At 36.5% G+C, this 19804-nt stretch overlaps 1 protein-coding gene across 1 annotated transcript; it reads right to left on the bottom strand.

The window, feature by feature from the left end:
• Nucleotides 1-13591: 13591 nt before the first annotated feature.
• On the bottom strand, nucleotides 13592-19369 carry LOC113298328 (UTP--glucose-1-phosphate uridylyltransferase-like). Its single transcript, XM_026547038.1, has 21 exons — nucleotides 19173-19369; nucleotides 19004-19051; nucleotides 18716-18807; nucleotides 18523-18613; nucleotides 17491-17551; nucleotides 17319-17396; nucleotides 17163-17213; nucleotides 16982-17055; nucleotides 16370-16442; nucleotides 16196-16253; nucleotides 16042-16088; nucleotides 15906-15971; nucleotides 15564-15596; nucleotides 15395-15447; nucleotides 15215-15290; nucleotides 15070-15126; nucleotides 14737-14820; nucleotides 14557-14655; nucleotides 14362-14466; nucleotides 14006-14077; nucleotides 13592-13876 (listed from the first exon to the last, which is right to left on the bottom strand). Exons 1-21 carry the CDS (start codon nucleotides 19235-19237, stop codon nucleotides 13850-13852), a joined length of 1410 nt encoding a protein of 469 aa, XP_026402823.1. The 5' UTR covers nucleotides 19238-19369; the 3' UTR covers nucleotides 13592-13849.
• Nucleotides 19370-19804: the final 435 nt, after the last annotated feature.

Raw genomic sequence — 19804 nt, 5'->3', positions numbered from 1 at the left:
GGTCTAGTAGTTGTAATATATAAAAGACTTCCAATGATAGATCGATAAAGTTTTTGATCCACACTGACTCCTTTCTCATCTCTGTGTAGTTTACCTGTGGTGGGCATAGGGGTAAGTTTTGGAGTTGACTTATCAAGACCGAACCTTGTAACAAGATCCTTAGCATATTTTTCTTGAGATAAGTAAATTCCATCCTTATGTTGTTGAATTTGTAATCCTAAAAAGAATTTCAATTCTCCAACATTGCTCATTTCAAATTCCTTACCAAGAGAGACTTGAAAATATTTTGCAAGTTTCTCAGATGTTGATCCACATATGATATCATCTACATAAACTTGAGAAATAACAACATCTTTCCCAATCCACTTGGTAAACAACGTTTTCTCAGCTCCGCCTCTCGAAAAGACTTTCCTAAGGAGAGGAGTAGTTAGTTTTTCGAACCAGGCACGAGGTGCTTGTTTTAGTCCATATAATTCCTTTTTGAGGTTAAAGACATGATTAGGAAATTCTGGACTTTCAAATCCTTTAGGTTGAGCAACATAGACCTCTTCCTTTAAACATCCGCTTAAGAATGTGGATTTAACGTCCATTTGAAATAGCTTAATCTTGAGAAAACAAGAATGAGCTAATAACAGTATAATGGACTCAAGGCGTGCCACAGGAGAAAAAGTTTCGTCAAAATCCGTGAATATCCCTGAGCGACAATTCTAGCTTTGTTTCTGACAATGGTGCCAAATTCATCTGACTTGTTCTTAAATATCCATTTAGTGCCAACAATATTTATATTTTAGGTACGAGGTACGAGTTCCTATACATCTTGTCTTTGAAATTGATTTAACTCTTCATGCATTGTATTCACCCAGAAGGGATCTCTAAGAGCTTCATCAATATTTCTTGGTTCTACTTGCGATAGATAACATCCAAAATTGCAAATATTTTGAAGTTAACCTCTCGTCTTAGCTGTAGAATATTTACCTCCAATAATACTGTTAGTATCATGATTCCTTTCAACCCAGAGGTGCAATGGAGAAGCACGTTCTTGTTCCACAGAAATAGCATGGATAAGGATTTTCTCCTCGTCACTAGAAACGTCAGGATCAACAACTGTTGGAACAACTTGAAAAAGCGGGGGTCTAACAACCACACCCAATATTTCTCTTAGCAATCTGTATGGACAAACTCCAATACACTTTCTAGAGAATCAACTAGACAGTCAGACTCAATCTAGATAAAAAGTATATCAAAGAGTTTATATCTCAATCTCTCGATTTGATGTATACTCGAGCAAATAGAAATATGCGAGTCGTTATCAAATACTAGAGAGATACCTTGGATGGTACCAAAGACCAATATCCAAGTGTCAATCAATTTAAATCAACAACCAAAAGGTCGGATATTCTAATTGATTGAACAACGCACAACCTGTGATATTTCAATTATATAACAAAATATAATGCGGAAAGGAAGTAACAAAGACACCAGAATTTTGTTAACGAGGAAACCGCAAATACAGAAAAACCTCGGGACCTAGTCCAGATTGAACACACGCTGTATTAAGCCGCTACAGACACTAGCCTAGTCCAAACTAACTTCGGTCTGGACTGTAGTTGAACCCCAATCAATATCACACTGATCCAAGGTACAGTTATGCTCCTACGCCTCTGATCCCAGCAGGATACTGTACACTTGATTCCCTTAGCTGATCTCACCCACAACTAAGAGTTGCTACGACCCAAAGTCAAAGACTTTAATAAACAAATCTGTATTACACAGAAAAGTCTACGATAATAGATAAATCCATCTCCCACGAATATACCTACGAGTTTTGTTCCTTCTTTTGATAAATCAAGGTGAACAGGAACCAATCAATAATACCAGACTTATATTCCCGAAGAACAGCTTAGTATTATCAATCACCTCACAATAATCTTAATCGACGCAGTGAAAAAAGATATTGCGGAATCACAAACGATGAGACGAAGTTTGTTTGTGATTACTTTTTATCTTTCCTATCGGAGATAGAAATTTCAAGCCAATTATTACAATTGTACTCGTACGATAAAAGATGCAAGATCAGATCACACAACTATGTAAAAGTAGTATCGGTCTGGCTTCACAATCCCAAACGTTCATGTCAAATTGCAACAATTACTAAACTAAGTATCTAAGAGATAACAATTAACTTTACCACGAGTTTCCTGAAAAATTACTTTTCCAGTCTTGTCTACAATGTCACATCCATTCGCATTGAAGACAACTTTATTGCCTTTGTCACAAATTTGACTAACAGAGAGGAGATTAGCTGTCATACCTTTAACATATACTACATCATGGATTTCAGGAACGCCAGTTAGTTTGATCGTCCCCTTCTTGATTATGTAGCAACAACTCCTATCTCCTAATGTTACTGGACCTCCTTCAAAATCGCTTGAATTCACAAACCACGAAATATCTCCAGTCATATGTCGGCTACATCCACTATCAAGGAACCATTGAACGGGTGATGTTGATTTTAGAGCAAAAGCTCCCATACTAACTAAGACTACTATCCCGTTTGGGTTTTCTTGTTAGATTTGTACACCTTTTTAGAGCAGTAAACAGTTGTTAAACTTTCTTGTGAAGATCACTAGCAACCTTTAAGCTTTTCTAGAAAGGTGTACATGTATGTTGAAAATGATCATGAGAACCACGAAACATATATGTACCAATATCTTTAAACCCATCTAGAAGTTCTGAGTCTTGTCGAGTTTCACAAAGCCTAAACCTCGCTTATCTCCTGACTTACGACAATTCTTCAAGGAAGAATTAAAGGAGTTTTTCAAATCCATTGAAGATACTTTGACAGACTTCAAATCCTTAATTTTTGCAATTTCTGCAACAAGATCAGAATTGATCCGGATTTGTTCATCCAACTTCTTCTGGAGATTAACTATCTCTTCAGAACGTTCTCGAAGATCAGAGTTTTTGATATAAATTTTGCAATGAAGACCATCAATTTTCCTTCTCAAGCGATGTTTCTCTCGACAAATATGTTTGATGATTTTTTCTAGATCAAGGTACTCAACCTCATCGATGGTTTCTAGAACACACTCGGAGTTGAGTAGATCTAATTCTGGTGAAGCGTTTATAGAGATTTTACTATCCATAGAGTCAGATTGCTATAAACACAGACTTATAAGGTCTTTAACGTGTTTTCCTGCTCTGATACCAATTGAAAAAACGGGGGTCTAACAACCACACCTAATATTTCGTTCGGCAATCTGTATGGACTAACTCCAATATAATTCCGAGAGAATCAACCAGACAGTCAGACTCAATCAGGGAAATATATTCAAGAGTTATCTTTGTTTCTCAATGTAATCAGTAAATCAAACAAATAGGAATCTGTGAGCCTGATTATTATAAGAAACGACTTGAATGGTACCAAAGACCAATGTTCAAGTATCAATCAATTTCAATCAACAACCAAAGGTTGGATTTACCAATTGATTGAACTACGCACAACCTGTGATATTTCAATTATATAAAAAAATATAATGGGAAAAAGAAATAACATAGACACCAGAAGTTTTGTTAACGAGGAAACCGCTAATGTAGAACAACTCCGGGACCTAGTCAAGTTTTGAACACCACACTGTATTAAGCCGCTACGGACACTAGCCTACTACAAGTTAACTTCAGACTAGAATGTAGTTGAGCCCTAACCAATCTCACACTGATCAAGGTACAGTCGCGTTATTTACGCCTCTGAATCCCAATAGGATTCTACGCACTTGATTCCCTTAGATAATCCCACCCACAACTAAGAGTTGCTACGACCCAAAGCCAAAGACTTTATAAACAAAACTGTCTCCCATAGAAAAGTTTATTCAGATAGATAAATCTGTCTCCCACATAAATACCTATGAAGTTTTTGTTCAGTCTTTTTATAAATCAAGGCGCACATGAACCAATTGATAATCCGTTCTTATATTCCCGAAGAACAACCTAGAAATATCAATCACCTCACAATAACTTAACTATATGGTAGTAGAACAAGTTATTGTGGAATCACAAAGAATGAGACGAAGAGATTTGTGATTACTTTTATATCTTACCTATCGGATATAAATTTCGAGCAAATCTTAGAGAAGATAGTACTCAATACGATAGAACAAGTAAGATCAGAACACGCAACTACATAGAAAATAGTTGGGTCTAGCTTCAGAATCCTAATGAAGTCTTTAAGTCGTTAACCTATAATGGTTTTGGGACAAACCTAGGTTAAAGGAGAATAGACTCTAGTCGCAACTAGTATCACACAAGAAGTGTGAGGATTAGGTTTTCCAGTTAAAACTTTTCGCATACCGGTATGCAAACTTGGTTTCTGGTCCTGAATCATATCACAACAGTTTGCATACGGGTATGCATACTGTGCTATATCTAGACAATGGTTAACAAGTTCTAAACTCTCATTTCAATCATTGAAACATCCTTAGAAGACGATAATAGATGTCTCACACAAACTATTAGCTTATAAGTAATTTTCAAGTGATTGAATGATCAATACGAAACATTCTGAGTCGACATCAAATGAAGATGTTTCAAGGCAATTTTCACATGATCATTTTTTGACTTATTATTTAGTTCCAACAAATAAATTGTTTCCAATTAAACTCGTCAAGAATAATGATGAACGTAGATAAAGCAAAAAGCTTTCGACGCGTATTTCGAGAAATAGATAATTGAGATAAACTCGGTTCGAAATATCATATATGCATAATATTAAAGTCTATATAGCTATACGACTTAGTCTCATTAGGAGATATAATAGAATAGACTTCTGAGTGATAGATAAATTTTAGTCTCCACATACCTTTTGTTGATGAAGTTCCTTCAAGCTCTCCTGAGTAGATCTTCGTCTTCAATCGATGAACGTCGTGAAGTCTAAAGATCAACTATACAATTTATCCTAATCCGAGACATAGCTATAAGTAGACTAGAAATCAAGACTTATAGTTTTGACACCTAAACTTGACAAACAAGCTTGAGATAGCAACACTTGCGAGTTCGACCGAGCAGTGCTCTAACACATCTGTTTTCATTAAGAAGTCCAACTCTGGATTTTCTCTTATTGCAGTATGCGTTGATGATCTAAATATTTTGGGGACTCCAGAAGAGCTCTCTGAAACCGCTGCTTATTTGCAAAAAGGAATTTGAGATGAAAGAGCTTGGTAAAACCAAATATTGTCTTGGATTACAGATTGAGCATGTCTCAAATGGGACATTTGTCCATCAATCTACGAAAAAAACTTAAAACGCTTGTATATGGACAAAGCACATCCGTTGAGTTTCCCAATGGTCGTGAGATCACTTGATGTGGATAAAGAGCCATTTCTCCCTAAAGAAGATGGCGAAGAACTCCTTGGTTCTGAAATTCCATATTTAAATGCAATCGATGCTCTTATATATCTTGCAAATTGTATAAGGCCTGATATTGCCTTTTCAGTTAATTTACTAGATAGATATAGTTCTGCTCCAACTCTAAGACACTGGAATGTTGTAAAGCACTTATTTCGATATCTTAGTGGCACTGTTGATTTAGGTTTATTTTATCCTTATGGATCTGAATCGAAACTAATTGGATATGGAGATGTAGGTTATGTTTCTGATACACACAAAGGACGATCACAAACTGGGTATTTGTTCACTTATGGAGATACGACTACATATTGGCGGTCAGTAAAGCAAACCATTGCAGCTACCTCTATAAATCATTCTGAGTTATTAGCAGTCCATGAAGCAAGTTGTGAATGCGTTTGGTTAAGGTCAGCAATACATCATATTCAAGAATCACGTGGACTTCGTTCAGTTAAAGACTCACAAACAGTATTGTACGAAGACAACACTGCTTGTATTGCACAACTAAATGAAGGTTTTATCAAAGGTGATCGGATAAAGCATATGTCTCCAAAGTTTTTCTTCGCATATGATCTACAAAAGGATGGTGAGATTGATATTCAACAAGTACGTTCAACTAATAATCTAGCAGACCTCTTCACCAAAGCATTACCAACTTCAACATTCAAGAAATTGGTTCACAAGATTGGAATGAGTCGTCTTATAGATTTGTAAGCCAAGATTTGCTGAAGTATCCATCAGGGGGAGCATCTTTGTAAATGGTATTTTATCGGAATTATTGCGTTGTACTCTTTTTTCTTCGTCAAGGTTTTTGTCCTACTGGGTTTTTCCTGTCAAGGTTTTAACGAGGCAACATATGCGTGTCCAACACTATTCTAAGTCTCATTTTTCAGGTTTTACTCTCTTGAGTTTTCATGGCATATTATAGTGACTTAGAAACGGTGGGGGAGTGTTATGAACGTGTATATTAGTTAATAATATCTGGAAAAAATCTCGTTTATTACCGGGATGCCTTGTATCTAGCCATATAAGAGGTTGTAATCTTTGTTTATTTTACACATTCAACGAGAATTCTTCCTCCTTTTCTCTACTTTTTTTATCTTTCACACTATAGTGTTAAATTTAATCATTTCCCTTGGTTAGAATGACACTTGTTTACGCCATATACGTATAGGCATGTTAGTCAGTTATGTCTAAATATATACATGGTTAAGGAAACAACTAATTAAAGCCTCTAATCAAGGGAAGAAACATGTTTAAACCTAGTTTAATTGGGGGCCATAACTTCCAATTGGGGGCCATGGAATTTTGTTTGCCCCCCAAAATTTTCAGGGGTGTAAATATCGCAATATGAATATACTATTTTACCCGTCACTAATTGAAAATCAGTTTCACTAATTAAATACCCTAATTAAGGCCCCTAATCTATATACCCTAATTAAATCAAAGAGAAAATCAGTTTCTCTTTTATCTTCATCTTCCTCTCCTCCCTTTCTCTTCTCCACCTCCACCATTAACGACTCCACCTCCACCGAGGAAAATTCTTCGAACCGATTCATCGCATAATCGTCGATGATAAAACTTTAATCGACGATTACCTTCTTCTACAAATATGGCTAAAACAAAGCAAACCGCTCGCAAAGCACTTCAAATTCCTAATCTTGTAGATACGGTGAATGCAAAGGTGTACGTGTGAAGAGCTCCTGAAGCAAGCAAATCGAAACCCAAAAAGGGAATGGCTCCAATTAGACGGTACGTGAACTTAAACCCACCTCATATTCGATGTTTTGGTTGGTTTTTGATTGTGTAATCGAGATTGGTAACTGAAATATAGAAGTTATAGAGTGAGAGTCGTTAGCATCGAAGAAATAATACCCTAACGAATCTTACATTGCATGCTTTTTCTATGAAAAATCGTTAACCTGTTAGTGTAAATATGACGACCCTTGTTCTTCTACTTCGACCTTTTGTGCCCTAGAATAGAGTCGTCGCCATATTAGGTTGAAGATGACGACTGTAGTTTGACGACCCCAAATTAGTGCGTAACGACTCTGGGTTGAACTTGAACTGCCTTTTGTTGGATAAAACGATAGAGTCGTCAGTAGTATATAATCCCTAGACTAGAGTCGTTAGTAATCTATAATCCCTAGAGTCGTCATCTCTTTTAAAGGGTCGGCAGTTACTTGTTTGACGACCCAAGTTTAATCTTTAACGACCCTTTAAGGACCAAAATCATCCTCACTATCCAATTTTTGCAAAGAGTCGTTACCTTATAAATTACAGTCGTTACTTTGTAATGAAGAGTCGTTATTTTGTTAGAGCATATCATTGACGACTCTTTAACTGATAGAGATAAAGTTGATGTCTTATAAAAAAAAAATCGTGTTTGGAATGTAGTGACAAGAAAACGAAAGACAAGGTTGAAATCACGATAACTCCTCCTTCGAAACCTTCCCGCAACGATAAATACTTACTTGCCGGTCCATTGCGCGGAAGAAGGCCGAGTGAGGTATCATTTTCTATCACCGAACCAAGAGACAAAGGTAATGAGTTGTCCGATTCTTCAGAATCAGACACTCCTGTTGTTTTAGCTAACACTAGTGCTGAAGAAGAAGATGAACAAGAAGAAGAGCAAGTGGAGGAGGAACAGGGTGTAGAACATGAGATACAATAAGAAGAGATTCAAGAAGAAGAAGAGGAACAAGAAGAAGAGCAAAAAGAGGAGGAAGAGGGTGAAGGTAATGGTAGTGGTGATGATGAGGATGATGGTAATGAGGAGGAACAACATAAAGGTAATAATGGCGGTGATGATAATGATGATGAGGAGGAAGAGAATGAAGGTAATGATGATGAAAAGGATGAAGGTGGTGATGATGGTAAAACCACTGTTGAAGATGAGGAGGAGAATGCAAAGGCGAAAAAGCCGGTAAAGAGGGTTAAGAAGGATGAAACAGATATTGCATCCAGTGCGAGACACGTTCCCGCTACTCATTTGATGTTGCCTCCTCTTCGAGGTGGTAAACTTAGAGGAGAACCTAGAGATGGGGGAAAAGTTCTATTTGGATATCCTGGATCGTGGGCTCATTGTACTAGTGAGACAATCGTAAGAATCCCAAATTTGCTTGCTATTTGATTAGTTGGTGTTAACTTGTTTATGTTTTGTTTTTTAAATACGTGTTTGTTTATGTTTTGTAGGATCATGAGGATGTCGCACGTCTTTTCCGGCACCAATATTATTTCAAGAAAATGTAGTTGTGGCCGCTAGAAGGTGAATGTGCAAGAGTTAGAGATTTGGTTGACAACTCAGGTTTGTACAATGCCGTTCTGAAATCTGTGATTGCGTATGACAAGGTCGCAGTATCTATTTTCTGTGAAAGGTATCATGCTGAAGTCGACACATTCCAACTTCCTTTTGGTGAGATGGCGATAAATCCTGATGACGCAGAACAAATATTAGGGTTGCAGGTCGAAGGCAAATAAACCGGTGAGAAGTTCAAGAGAAGGCCTAGTTGGGTAGACATCTATACATGGACCAAGAACTTGTTTCGCTGGGATTCCGAGAAGACTAATGGGATTTTCGAGAATGGACCTAAGGGACCAAGAAAGACTAATGGGATTTTCGTTTCATAGTAGTTTGACGACCCTAATTGTATTTACCACTTCAACACACAGAGTCGTTAATATCCTCAAATAGAGATCTAACGACCATTTTCCCCAAAACATCCAGGAGATGGAAAGAATATTTCTGGATAGATTTGTCAGTGTTTATAATGAAATCAATGACGACCCTTGGTTAACAAAATATATCCAGGAGGTTTGAATTTATTTGGCTAGAGTCGTTAGATTTTTCATGTCAATGACGACTGTTTGATGGATTTAGGAGTCGTTACTCTGCTATGGATACCTGTGACGACTCTCATTTTGAAACTAGAAAGGATTTTGATTTCATTAGGAAAATAACATTACATCTATCTCGTATTGCATAAGAGTTAACATGGGTATTCTTGAATCGCTTCATCTGCCGAACATTTTCCATTTGATGTGGTTTCAATCGGGAATATGCTGGGTGCCCTAAAAGAGTACTAGGTGGAGGATGGTTGTGACGACCATCCGGAATACTATACATCCACCATAGTAGAGTTTCGGGATGCCTTTTGAAAACAATCCTGAAGGGGCATTTTATCTTCTTCGACGAAGTTTTGTAGACCCTCGTCGTCTTCTTCACATACTTGTAGTTCTTACCTTTGTGACTTTCTTCCTTATCCCACACTCTCTCGCATACCATCTCCATTTGCTTACAATCAACGTGTTTTCTTTGAACAATTACGCACATATTCTCTTTTGCCTTGGAAATAATCCATTCCTTGACCTCAGCCTTTGTTTTCCACGTCTACATTAAACAAATAACACGTTCATTATAAAATACTAATTAAACAATTTTCGTATGGATATACATTGACTCAAACAATAAAAACGTACCAAATCGGTCATATATGCTTGGGAGGTATCCGGGCTGACAGTGTCGAGGGGTTCAGGTTGAGATCTCACCCGTACAACCAACTACAAAAAAACAACAACAAAATCCGTATAGGGTCGTCACTCTGTAAGATGTTAATATGACGACCCAGACAGTCGTCCGCATAATTTACAGGTGAACGACTCTTTAAGTCGTCACCCAGATTTTCTGTAGACCAACGACCCTTTTCTCGATGTATGACGACTCTTTTTTATAAAGTGACGACTCTACATTGATAGATATAACCAACTATCCCCAGTTTTCACCTTGAATCGTCACCTTGTATACATATAAAATAACGACTCTACGAGTCGTTCTCTGGTACATATGAAGAGTTGTTTGGTTTTAATCTTTACGGATTAACGATTCATGTTAGTGGTTGCATTTATTTTTGAATTTAACTCAATCAAATGTGGTTGAGGCAGTTTGATCGCTCCATTATATATATATAGGCCCATATCTCACCTATTCCATATCAAAACCCTAATTATCAACCTCCTCTTCTTCTTCTCATTTAATTACCATTTAAGAGCAAAAAAAAGAGAAACATCATGACTCCATTCACTAATGAAGAGAATTGTGCCATTACAAGAGCTTGGAAAACAGTCACTAACCACTTTGAAAGTCTAGACAAAGACATTGATGAAACATCGAATGCTTGGTGGAACCGCGTATTCATCGTTTTTGTGGCGTTGGACGGAAATTGAAACTCAAGGTATTTGAAACAAGTCAAGGAACGCTTCCAGAAGATACAATTCGAGTGTGATGTTTTGAAAAGAGAACTTAAGGCTGTTAGGGAAGCCTTTCCGGATATGTTGAGTGTTGTAAGAGTAAGTATTTGAACAAGAGGTAAAACTTATAAAAAGCTTTGATCGATACTAACTAAGTATATTTGAATTTTCAGTTGGGGAAGGCGTATCGCTATTATGAGGAGCTTCGTGGGGAAAAGTTTGAGCTCCACGATTGCTACTTTATCTTGGAAGGCACTAGATATAACTACGCCATATATGATTAAGTGTATAAGTGCACCTTTATTATCTATTATATTTCATTTCCTTCAATGCAACGCTATGCGAGATGTATGCCTTTTACGATTCGATGAAATGATTCTATGAAATCAAAAATTATGAGAATCTAGTGCAAGGGTCGTTATTTTATATAACTAATCAAACTAACGACTCTAAAAGCGATTAGTAATTGATAGCTAGGATCGTCATTTCATATGACTACATGTATGACGACCCTAAGTGTTACTTTTTACAGAGAGTTTTGGTTTTAGAGTCGTCAATGTGTAAACAAAACAACAAAACGACCTAGTTAAAAAGGGTCGTCAATGTTTAGCACACTATCCTAACGATTTTTCATAACCTGGAAAAGTTGCAGGTTTGAGTCGTTATTGGTAGTGTCAATATACTGACGACCTCAGAGAGTCGTTTGGGTATACACCCCCCGACTATGACGACCCTTTCTCTGAGTTGTTCCATAGTGTGGATGATTCGACCACTTGGAGCACCATTCCGACAATTTGAAGAGCATAGGAAGTTTACCTGATTGTTTTTGCCTTGGGGTTCCTCATTTTGAGTGTTGGTTTCTTCATCTTGAGCAATGGGATCTTCATTCCAACCATTGTTCATGCCTTCCTCTATCAACATCTCCTCATCAAACATCCAACCCATATCATTAGTTGAGACAATCTTACCATCAACACAATCATTGTTGTTATCTGAAGCTTCACCAATCTTATTCCCTCCACTTGAATCACCCATTTGTAAAAACCCTAGGTTTTCCTCTCAAAACTCCTCCTCTTCTTCTCAACACATAAAACACATAAAATACATTTTCCATAATTTTTTTCCTAAAATCAGATTTTAATCTAAATACACTTACCACACTAATCAAACTAATTAATTCCTAATACTAATCATATAAGGGCAGTTTTGCCATTTAGAAAATATTTTTTTAAGGGGTGACCCAAATTAGGATTGGGTGACCTTTTTTGTCCCGTAGTGCATGGCCTCCAATTGGAAGTTACGGCTCCCAATTAAGCTAGGTGTTTAAAGCCTCTATGTTGTTTTTCTTTAAATAAATAAACCTCCAGCTTTTTAAGTTGTTATTTTTTTCAAGCAGAAAAAGAATTGGTGTTAATAAATTTTAAACTTGGATTAAAGGCGTTATCTTCGATGACTTTACTTTTTTTTTTCTTCAAAACATAGTTCTCCTTACATTATAGTGACATCAGTTCCTCCTTAATTTTTTATCATTTATTTATTACCCATATATATACTTGAGGGGGTTATACTGCTCGTGAACAAGTCTTGAATCAGTCTATACGTGAGTTGATAAATTATCATGAATAGCATAACATTGCCTATACATGCTAGAGATTGTGGGACTAAATAAGCAATAACTAAAAATTCATATAATTTTATTAAGAAAACACCCTCAAAATAATTAAAATAGTTGAATACGCCTATAGATGAATAAACATCTAAGACGATTTTGTTTTGCAAATCAAAATAGTCAAAATTTTGTTACATAATAATTTCAACAGCCCATAATCTTTTTAAACTAACTTAAGTAGATAATTTACTTTATAGTTTTATTTTGCTTTCGAAATCAACAATATACACGTAGGATTAGGCATTCTAGAAAGAAATTTTGGCTTGCTCATCAGAAGCCTAGTTAGTAAGTTCGCGAATTTTTCCGTATCACGAATTTTACCGTCTTATTCGCGTACGTTTGCAACTCCGAACCCAAGTCGCGTATTATGTGGCATTCCCGAATTATTCGCGAACCGTTCACGAATTTTACGTATCCCGAATGATACGTCCACTTAATTCGCCATAAATTCTTTAGCTTTTACTTTTCAAAGACTCCATTTTTTGGGCTTTACTGCCTCCCGAGCATACACGACCGAATATTAGACGTGTTGTGATTTTTATGAAACAAAAACGACTGAAGAGATTTGAAGGTGAAGGTGAGAGAGATCTCAAACTCACTAACCAAGCATCTAAACCAGCATACGACGTCCTCTTGGATAACTAATGTTGTATATATTATTAATATCATCGTATTAAGTTTATTTTTTCTTTAAATAACTCACACATATGCATAAAAATTGGTCTATGACCTTATAAATACAAATTATTTGTTATATATAGATACCGAATTTTCAAAGCCGAACTCACATTTATAAATCGAATCATACACATACGTATGCCGTTCCGAATTACTGACGAATCACGTCCCGTTGACCGAATTTTGGACCGAATCTGAATTTTACAAAACCGTATAATACTCGTACGTTTGCCGTTCCGTACGTTTGCCGAATCCCGAATTGCTAACTAGGATCAGAAGTCACAATTTTTAATTTTGCTTGGGGCCACAAAATGTCAAGACCGGCCCTGGTTATAGTCATGGATTGAGCACGATTTTTGCTGCAGAAAAATTATGTCTCCATATGCAGTAAATAAGCTACGACCTGCCAAGTACACGGGGTTACGTCTGAGGAACACTATAGCCTGACGGGGTTACATCTGAAGAACACTATATCCTGACGTGTGAACTCCATGCCTACATGATGGTTAGTTTTGTAGCTGCAGATGACACAAAGACCTGATATGTTCACACACTGATGCTACCGTACTATTGCTAAAGAGGTCAGGACAAACGATATGAATGACAACACTTACAAGCACGTAAACTTCAGCCATACAACAGATCCACCTTTTCTTTTTAACTACTAGGAGCATCAGAGTTTAAGAGAGGTGTTACAGAACATCACAGAGATAAGTGCTTATTCTTAATGGTGAAAGTTCTCAGTTTAACGTCATTGAAGCCTTTACAGCTTTACAGACATACAAAACCAAAAATACAACATTCGATGTGGATATTGCCCATCACAACTGCAAAATGGAGAAAGCCTCATTTCTCTTAAATGTCTTCAGGGCCACTGATGGTCTGCATGCAACAACAAAAAAAAGGCCAAAAATAAATTAATCAAGGAAATAATAGTAGCTTTCTTTTGATACCCACCAGCACAAAAGAGTGTGATACAGATACCCCAAAAAGCATTTCAAAAGAAATTACCTTGTTTTCAAGTACAACTCCATCTGGAATTTCAAGTTTCACCCCAGGTTTCGCAGTGACTGTCACGTTCCCCTTGAAGAATAACCATCACATGAATGAGTTAAATATATCTAACAGAAAATGCAGTGCTGACTCGGTTATTACATAATTAATAACGAATGCATCAAACAGCCATAAGGTATAGCATAGTTAACGAAGTAAGATATCAACAGGAATGGATATAACTCGGTGTTTCTATTATGTTCATTATGGTAATCAGTATGTCATTCTTTTATTTTGTTTGAAAGAAGAAACATCACAAGGAGATATCTTTTCGAAAGTAAAAAAAAAAAAAAAAACAGTGTCAAATTTAGTACCTTAAGAATGATATTGGCACCAAACCACACGTCACCCGACACTTTCAAGTTGTCAAGCTCAATGATGCTAGGAATGGACTTGAATCGACCAAGGAAGCTGGCAACCTGGAAATATAACAAAAGAAAAACATTCAGACTCAGTTATAAACGGAAATCACCTATTCCTCATCTAACCACACTTAAGTTGGATTTTACCTTTTTAAACTCGGGTCCTAATTCAATTGATGGATTTGCAGGATTAGTTCTAGCTTTATTTCGGATTACAAATCCGTCAGTTAAGGTGTAAAGATCAGACTGCAGAAAGAGATTAATAGGTTAAAGATATGGACTTACAATTAGACATTAATATGAACAACATTCTGGGTTTAGGATAACCTGGACAAGGAGCAAATCAGATGTTGCCTTCACAGGAAGGAAACGAGATCGAGGAACATTGATACCGATAGCATTTTCGAAGAACTGTTCCGAAAAAAAAAGATTAGTATGCCAAAGATCATGTAACAGTTTAATTCATGAAGTTTCTACAGTAGAGTGCTTCAAACAGTTTAGTATGCCAAAGATTGTTGACCCACTTGCATTATTGATCAAACAAACACCATGGCAAAACTTCAATAGTCAAACCCACTCATATGACGGGGTTTATTGACCCATCTTACAAGTGGGATAACAAAAATGGATAGGGTGAAAAGAGAATCATCAGATAAGTACCCTAATTGCAGCTCCAGCTGCAGTTTCTAGCTGAAGGACTTTCACTCTATCTACTTCCTGAAAAACACCAGTAACTTACATTAGCAACTCGGATGAAGCATGTTAGTTTAGGTATGTCCAGTCCAATAGTAAAAGAGATATCCACCTTAGGGTTTGGAATGATCTCCATCTTAAGTGCATCAGCTTCCACGAGCCTTTTAATAGCATTCAAATTCACCCACCTAGATCCAAAATAGGTGTTATTGTGCCATTATGGACAACAATCTAGAGGTATGATTTAATCAATCAACAAGTACAGATGTTAAACGATAACCAGTTCACGTACAAGTTGTTGGTGTTGAAAATCTTGAACTTTTCAATTGATTTGAATTCATTCACCTAGAAGTAACAGAAAGCACAGCCAATGAAGTTTTCTTCAGCACAAGCACAATTAAAATGAAAAGCCACCTATAAGATAACTGTTAACAGGAAGGGCCTTCTCGGTCAAAGCTTACATTTTCGTCTGCAACCTGAGCAATTTCCAGGAGCTGCAATTCACAAGGGAAGGAAATAAGTAATAATATCTTACAACGCAGATGACTAAATAAATGTGATATCACGATTCCACAAAAAGAAAAATCTGACATTACTAAGATAACCCGAAATGCAGGGACATACTAGTTACAGAACGTGAAGTTTTAAAACGTAGGTTATTACTCAAATTTTGTGTAGAAATTTATGTCCCAGTAAAATTGTAATTGAACTATAACACTTTCCAAATCAAGATATCATGTAAGATGAAGGAGAATCTTCTAAATGAAGTAAAATCAGGAAGAATTCTGGTAACTACCACATACCTGGACCTTTCCTTCATAAGATATAAGGGTACCTCCTTTAACATCAGCCAATGTTTTGGGGGTCACCTGCAGATACATAGTACTTCGGTGTTTAGCAAGAGGACCAAGTAAAAAGCAGTCAGTTGAAATTACATACCTCCATGCAGTACTCGTTCTTGTTTTCGACCAGGTGATGCAAGATTTCTATTGTATCCAGTCAAGGAACCAATTGTTATATTGTAGCAGAAGTACAGTAGTTAATAACCTAAGATAGCTTATATTGGTAAATCAAATCTTGCAGCAAAGGATACTTAGATCAACAATAGCGCCCAAGTTATCTGAATTTGCGACAAATACATACTCTTTACCCTGAACAACATTGAGGAAAGCATAAGGGCTTGGCAGTAAAAACAAACAACGAAAACAAAACACATAATATGTAACATCTGAGAGAAAATGAAAACAAAATTGCTGCCTAAGTAAACCTTTGCCAATAGTGCATCAAGCTTGCCGCTGTTCATCAAGGATGGGAACACGTCACCATGACCAGGTGGGTACCTTTATCATTAAAGCAAAGAAAGATTTTTAATTTAGATAAATGGACATACAGATATTCTGTAATTTCTACAGGCATATGTCAAAGTAGCATTTGCCGATTGACAAGTCAAAACTAAGGCAACTTCTACATAGAATCTCAGGAAGAAAAAAAAAGGTTTCAATCTTCTAAACGTTAATTAATTAAGCATTGCGCCATTGCCCACATTTATTTTTCTGATTTTCTTGGAAAACTGTCCCGTAATTCAAATTTACCAATAAAACAGAACAAACAGACCAAGTAAACTTCAACCAAAACGTCCCTAATAATGCACGGGACACAGTGCCAGTGGAGCAGAACAATTCTAGCCCGAAGTTTGAATTAGATATATCCATTTGAAGCTTAACATAAATTTGACAGTACAACCCCATAAAAATAATCCAAAACTGAATAGCAGAAAGCCTCTCTTTTTGAACTGTATGCGACGTCAGTGTCCTGACTCGGACAATATAACACATTTATAGAGCTATAGGTGGGAGTCAATGAAAAAGAAAGAGCATACCATCCATCCTTTCCAGTCTGTCCCTTGCAAGGCAGAGGCTGAAAGTCTTCAACGACCAATCGAGGATATTGGCTCTGTAACACCAAGTTCAATTTTAGTGAAAGACTTTTATGTGATCGGTTCATTAAAGAGTGTAGATATTAACAATATTAAACAAGGATAAAGTTTTAGAGTTATCAACCTGGTTAAAAGTGTGAATTTCGATGTTTGAGTTTGAATATTTCTCCACAATCTACATCAGACATCAAGCAAGTAATGAAACAACAATTGTGTTGACTCTGTTCCGAACTAAAGGTAAAAGAAAAAATTGAGGAAGGAAACAATACAAATAACTTGCCTTTTGTGTATCATCATGGGTGTTGAAAGAGTTCATTAGAAGCAACGGAACATTGCATCCATACTTGGTGTTGAGAGACTGCAGGAGTAAATGAAATAAGATAAAAAAAGGTAAGTTATATACAAGCAAGCACGGAGATAGAAAACAGGAGACAGAACTTTCCAAAAATGACCTCAATTTGGATGACGATCAAGTCAAGAAATGTCAACCCATTACGAACTTCGATGACAGATCTGGAAGTGAATAGGAATCAAATCATTATGAGAAGAATTTTATGCAAGGCAGAAGATGATCGATAGACAAAAATAAACACGAAAAATTAAAAGCAATTTACATAAGGGAACCTAGTTTATTGCTTATTTTGCATGGCTTTGCATGTCAGATGATATAATTTATAAAATAACCAACAGACAATGCTCATGACAAGTGAAAATTCATCCCCTTGCTGTAAAGGGATGATAGGAGCTAATTTTCAAAGAGGATCATTTATTCCACCATATACAACTAATCTATTTTGACCCACGTGACCGGATAGTAACTTTGATGGCAGGTCTCCTTCCAATTGCCAATCGCATCAGCCCATTATCCTTCGCAAATTTGGAAAGGCTCGATGTCTAAACTTTAAATCTTGGCCTTACTTTTTCGAAGATCACATGCACATCTTCTATACACTATTTACAGAAAAACCTGGAAACAGTGACAATGTGTTCCCATTTTATTCCAAGCCTATTTTGTCAAAACGCTGCCAAGATTTTCTGTTTTTCCCAACAAGGAGATGAAGAATGACTGATAGTCAGAAGAGATAGTCTAATCAGTGAGATGTACATCATCTTCACCTAGGAACTCACTGTTCAAAAGCACTTTACTACTTTAAAAGCTGGACGATTCGTCACTCATCAGAAATATCACTACTTAACCCAACATCTTGACAGGATCAGGGTGATTTTATAAGCGGATGACATATTGTGTAAACATCCTAAATCAATTCCACGACCTGGTTAACCGTGTTTTAGGTATGCAGTCTCAACTCCTTAATCCATGTTCAGCTAATTCAGGCTATGCATAAAATCCTCGTAAAGCACAACTAACTAATGGCAGATATAGAATTAAGACGGATCATATCAGATTCCACAAGGTTCTACGATTATCAATTCAAAACAGATATAATTAAATATAAGATAAAGATTTAAGGGAGTATTTATACTTGGGACCGGTACAACCCATGGTTGTTCCCAACCCTCCATTGAGCTTTAACACAACAAGCTTGTCCAGAAGGCTCTTTGTTGCCTCGGCACCTGAAAGTAAATGATCCAAATAATCAGCACAAATGCTACATTGACGAAGCATGATCAATCAAAGATAAGCTGAGATTCAAAATAGAAAATATGAACTCTCACCATCAGGAGTAGGTGCTAGGGTTTCATAAGGAACAACAACTTTGTCAGTTGGAGTCTGAATCTTACTCCACTCCACATGCTGAGCTTCTCCACTTCAATCCAGAAAAATAACAAATCAAAATCCAGATTCAATAAAAATGCAAAAAGAAATCAAAATGTTCAAAATGTAATTCAAGATCACGGATCCAAAAATGTAAATCTCCAGCTAATCAGAAGAAAGTTGAAGAACATCAAATCTGAACACCAATTCAAAAATAAATTAAAATGACTGATTTACTCAAATCTCACCTGAGATAACGAGCTACGAGATTAATAAATCCAGATTTCTCATTCTCACTGAAAAACAAATCAAAATGTTACCGAAAATACAACAACTCAGATCTATATAATCTTAAATGCAGAATCAATAAATGAAACATTGAAATCGAAATTAGCATGATGAGATGAATAATCAAACCTGATCTGATTGAGTCCAGCAACAGATGATTTAAGATTGGTGATTTTTTCTGTTTCAGTTGCCATTTTTTCTTTACGTTTTCTATGAGAGAGAGAAACTATTAAGAGATGGGGAGTGAAGTGAAGAAGATAACAGGGAATGAGAATGAGAGGAGATTCTTACAAACGAGAGATATAAATGCAACGTCTAATTTTAGAGATGGTGGTGGCATTGCTTGTCGATCCGAAAGCAATGGCGCCTTTGTCACGCAAAGGTCTCATTTGAGACACGTGTCATCATTTCCAGAGAGCCTGTAATAAAACTGCAGTGCTAATTTCAGATGCTGTTTTTAACGGAAATGGATGGATTTTCCCTCTCAGCCTCAAGTTATCGTCAATAATCTTCTTCCAGCTAACAGTCAAGGTGTTGCTTATCCTAGGCTTGTTAGTTATTAGTAGAATTATGTACATTGATTTCTTACCATTAGTTAGACCGTGGTGGAAGACAAATGGAGATCTTCGAAACTACGATGTCTATTTCAGGATATTCCTTATGCCTTTTCCTGATGAATATGCCATAGTACAGACAGATTATTCCTAAATTATTTTCATTCGTTTGGTGTATACTAAAGTATCTTTGAAGCTGCTTTGACA

This window comes from Papaver somniferum, chromosome 7 (genome assembly GCF_003573695.1).
Source record: "Papaver somniferum cultivar HN1 chromosome 7, ASM357369v1, whole genome shotgun sequence".
Lineage (NCBI taxonomy): Eukaryota > Viridiplantae > Streptophyta > Magnoliopsida > Ranunculales > Papaveraceae > Papaver > Papaver somniferum.
The sequence above is the reverse complement of the archived record's forward strand: the minus strand, read 5'-3'. Positions and strand labels throughout refer to the sequence as shown.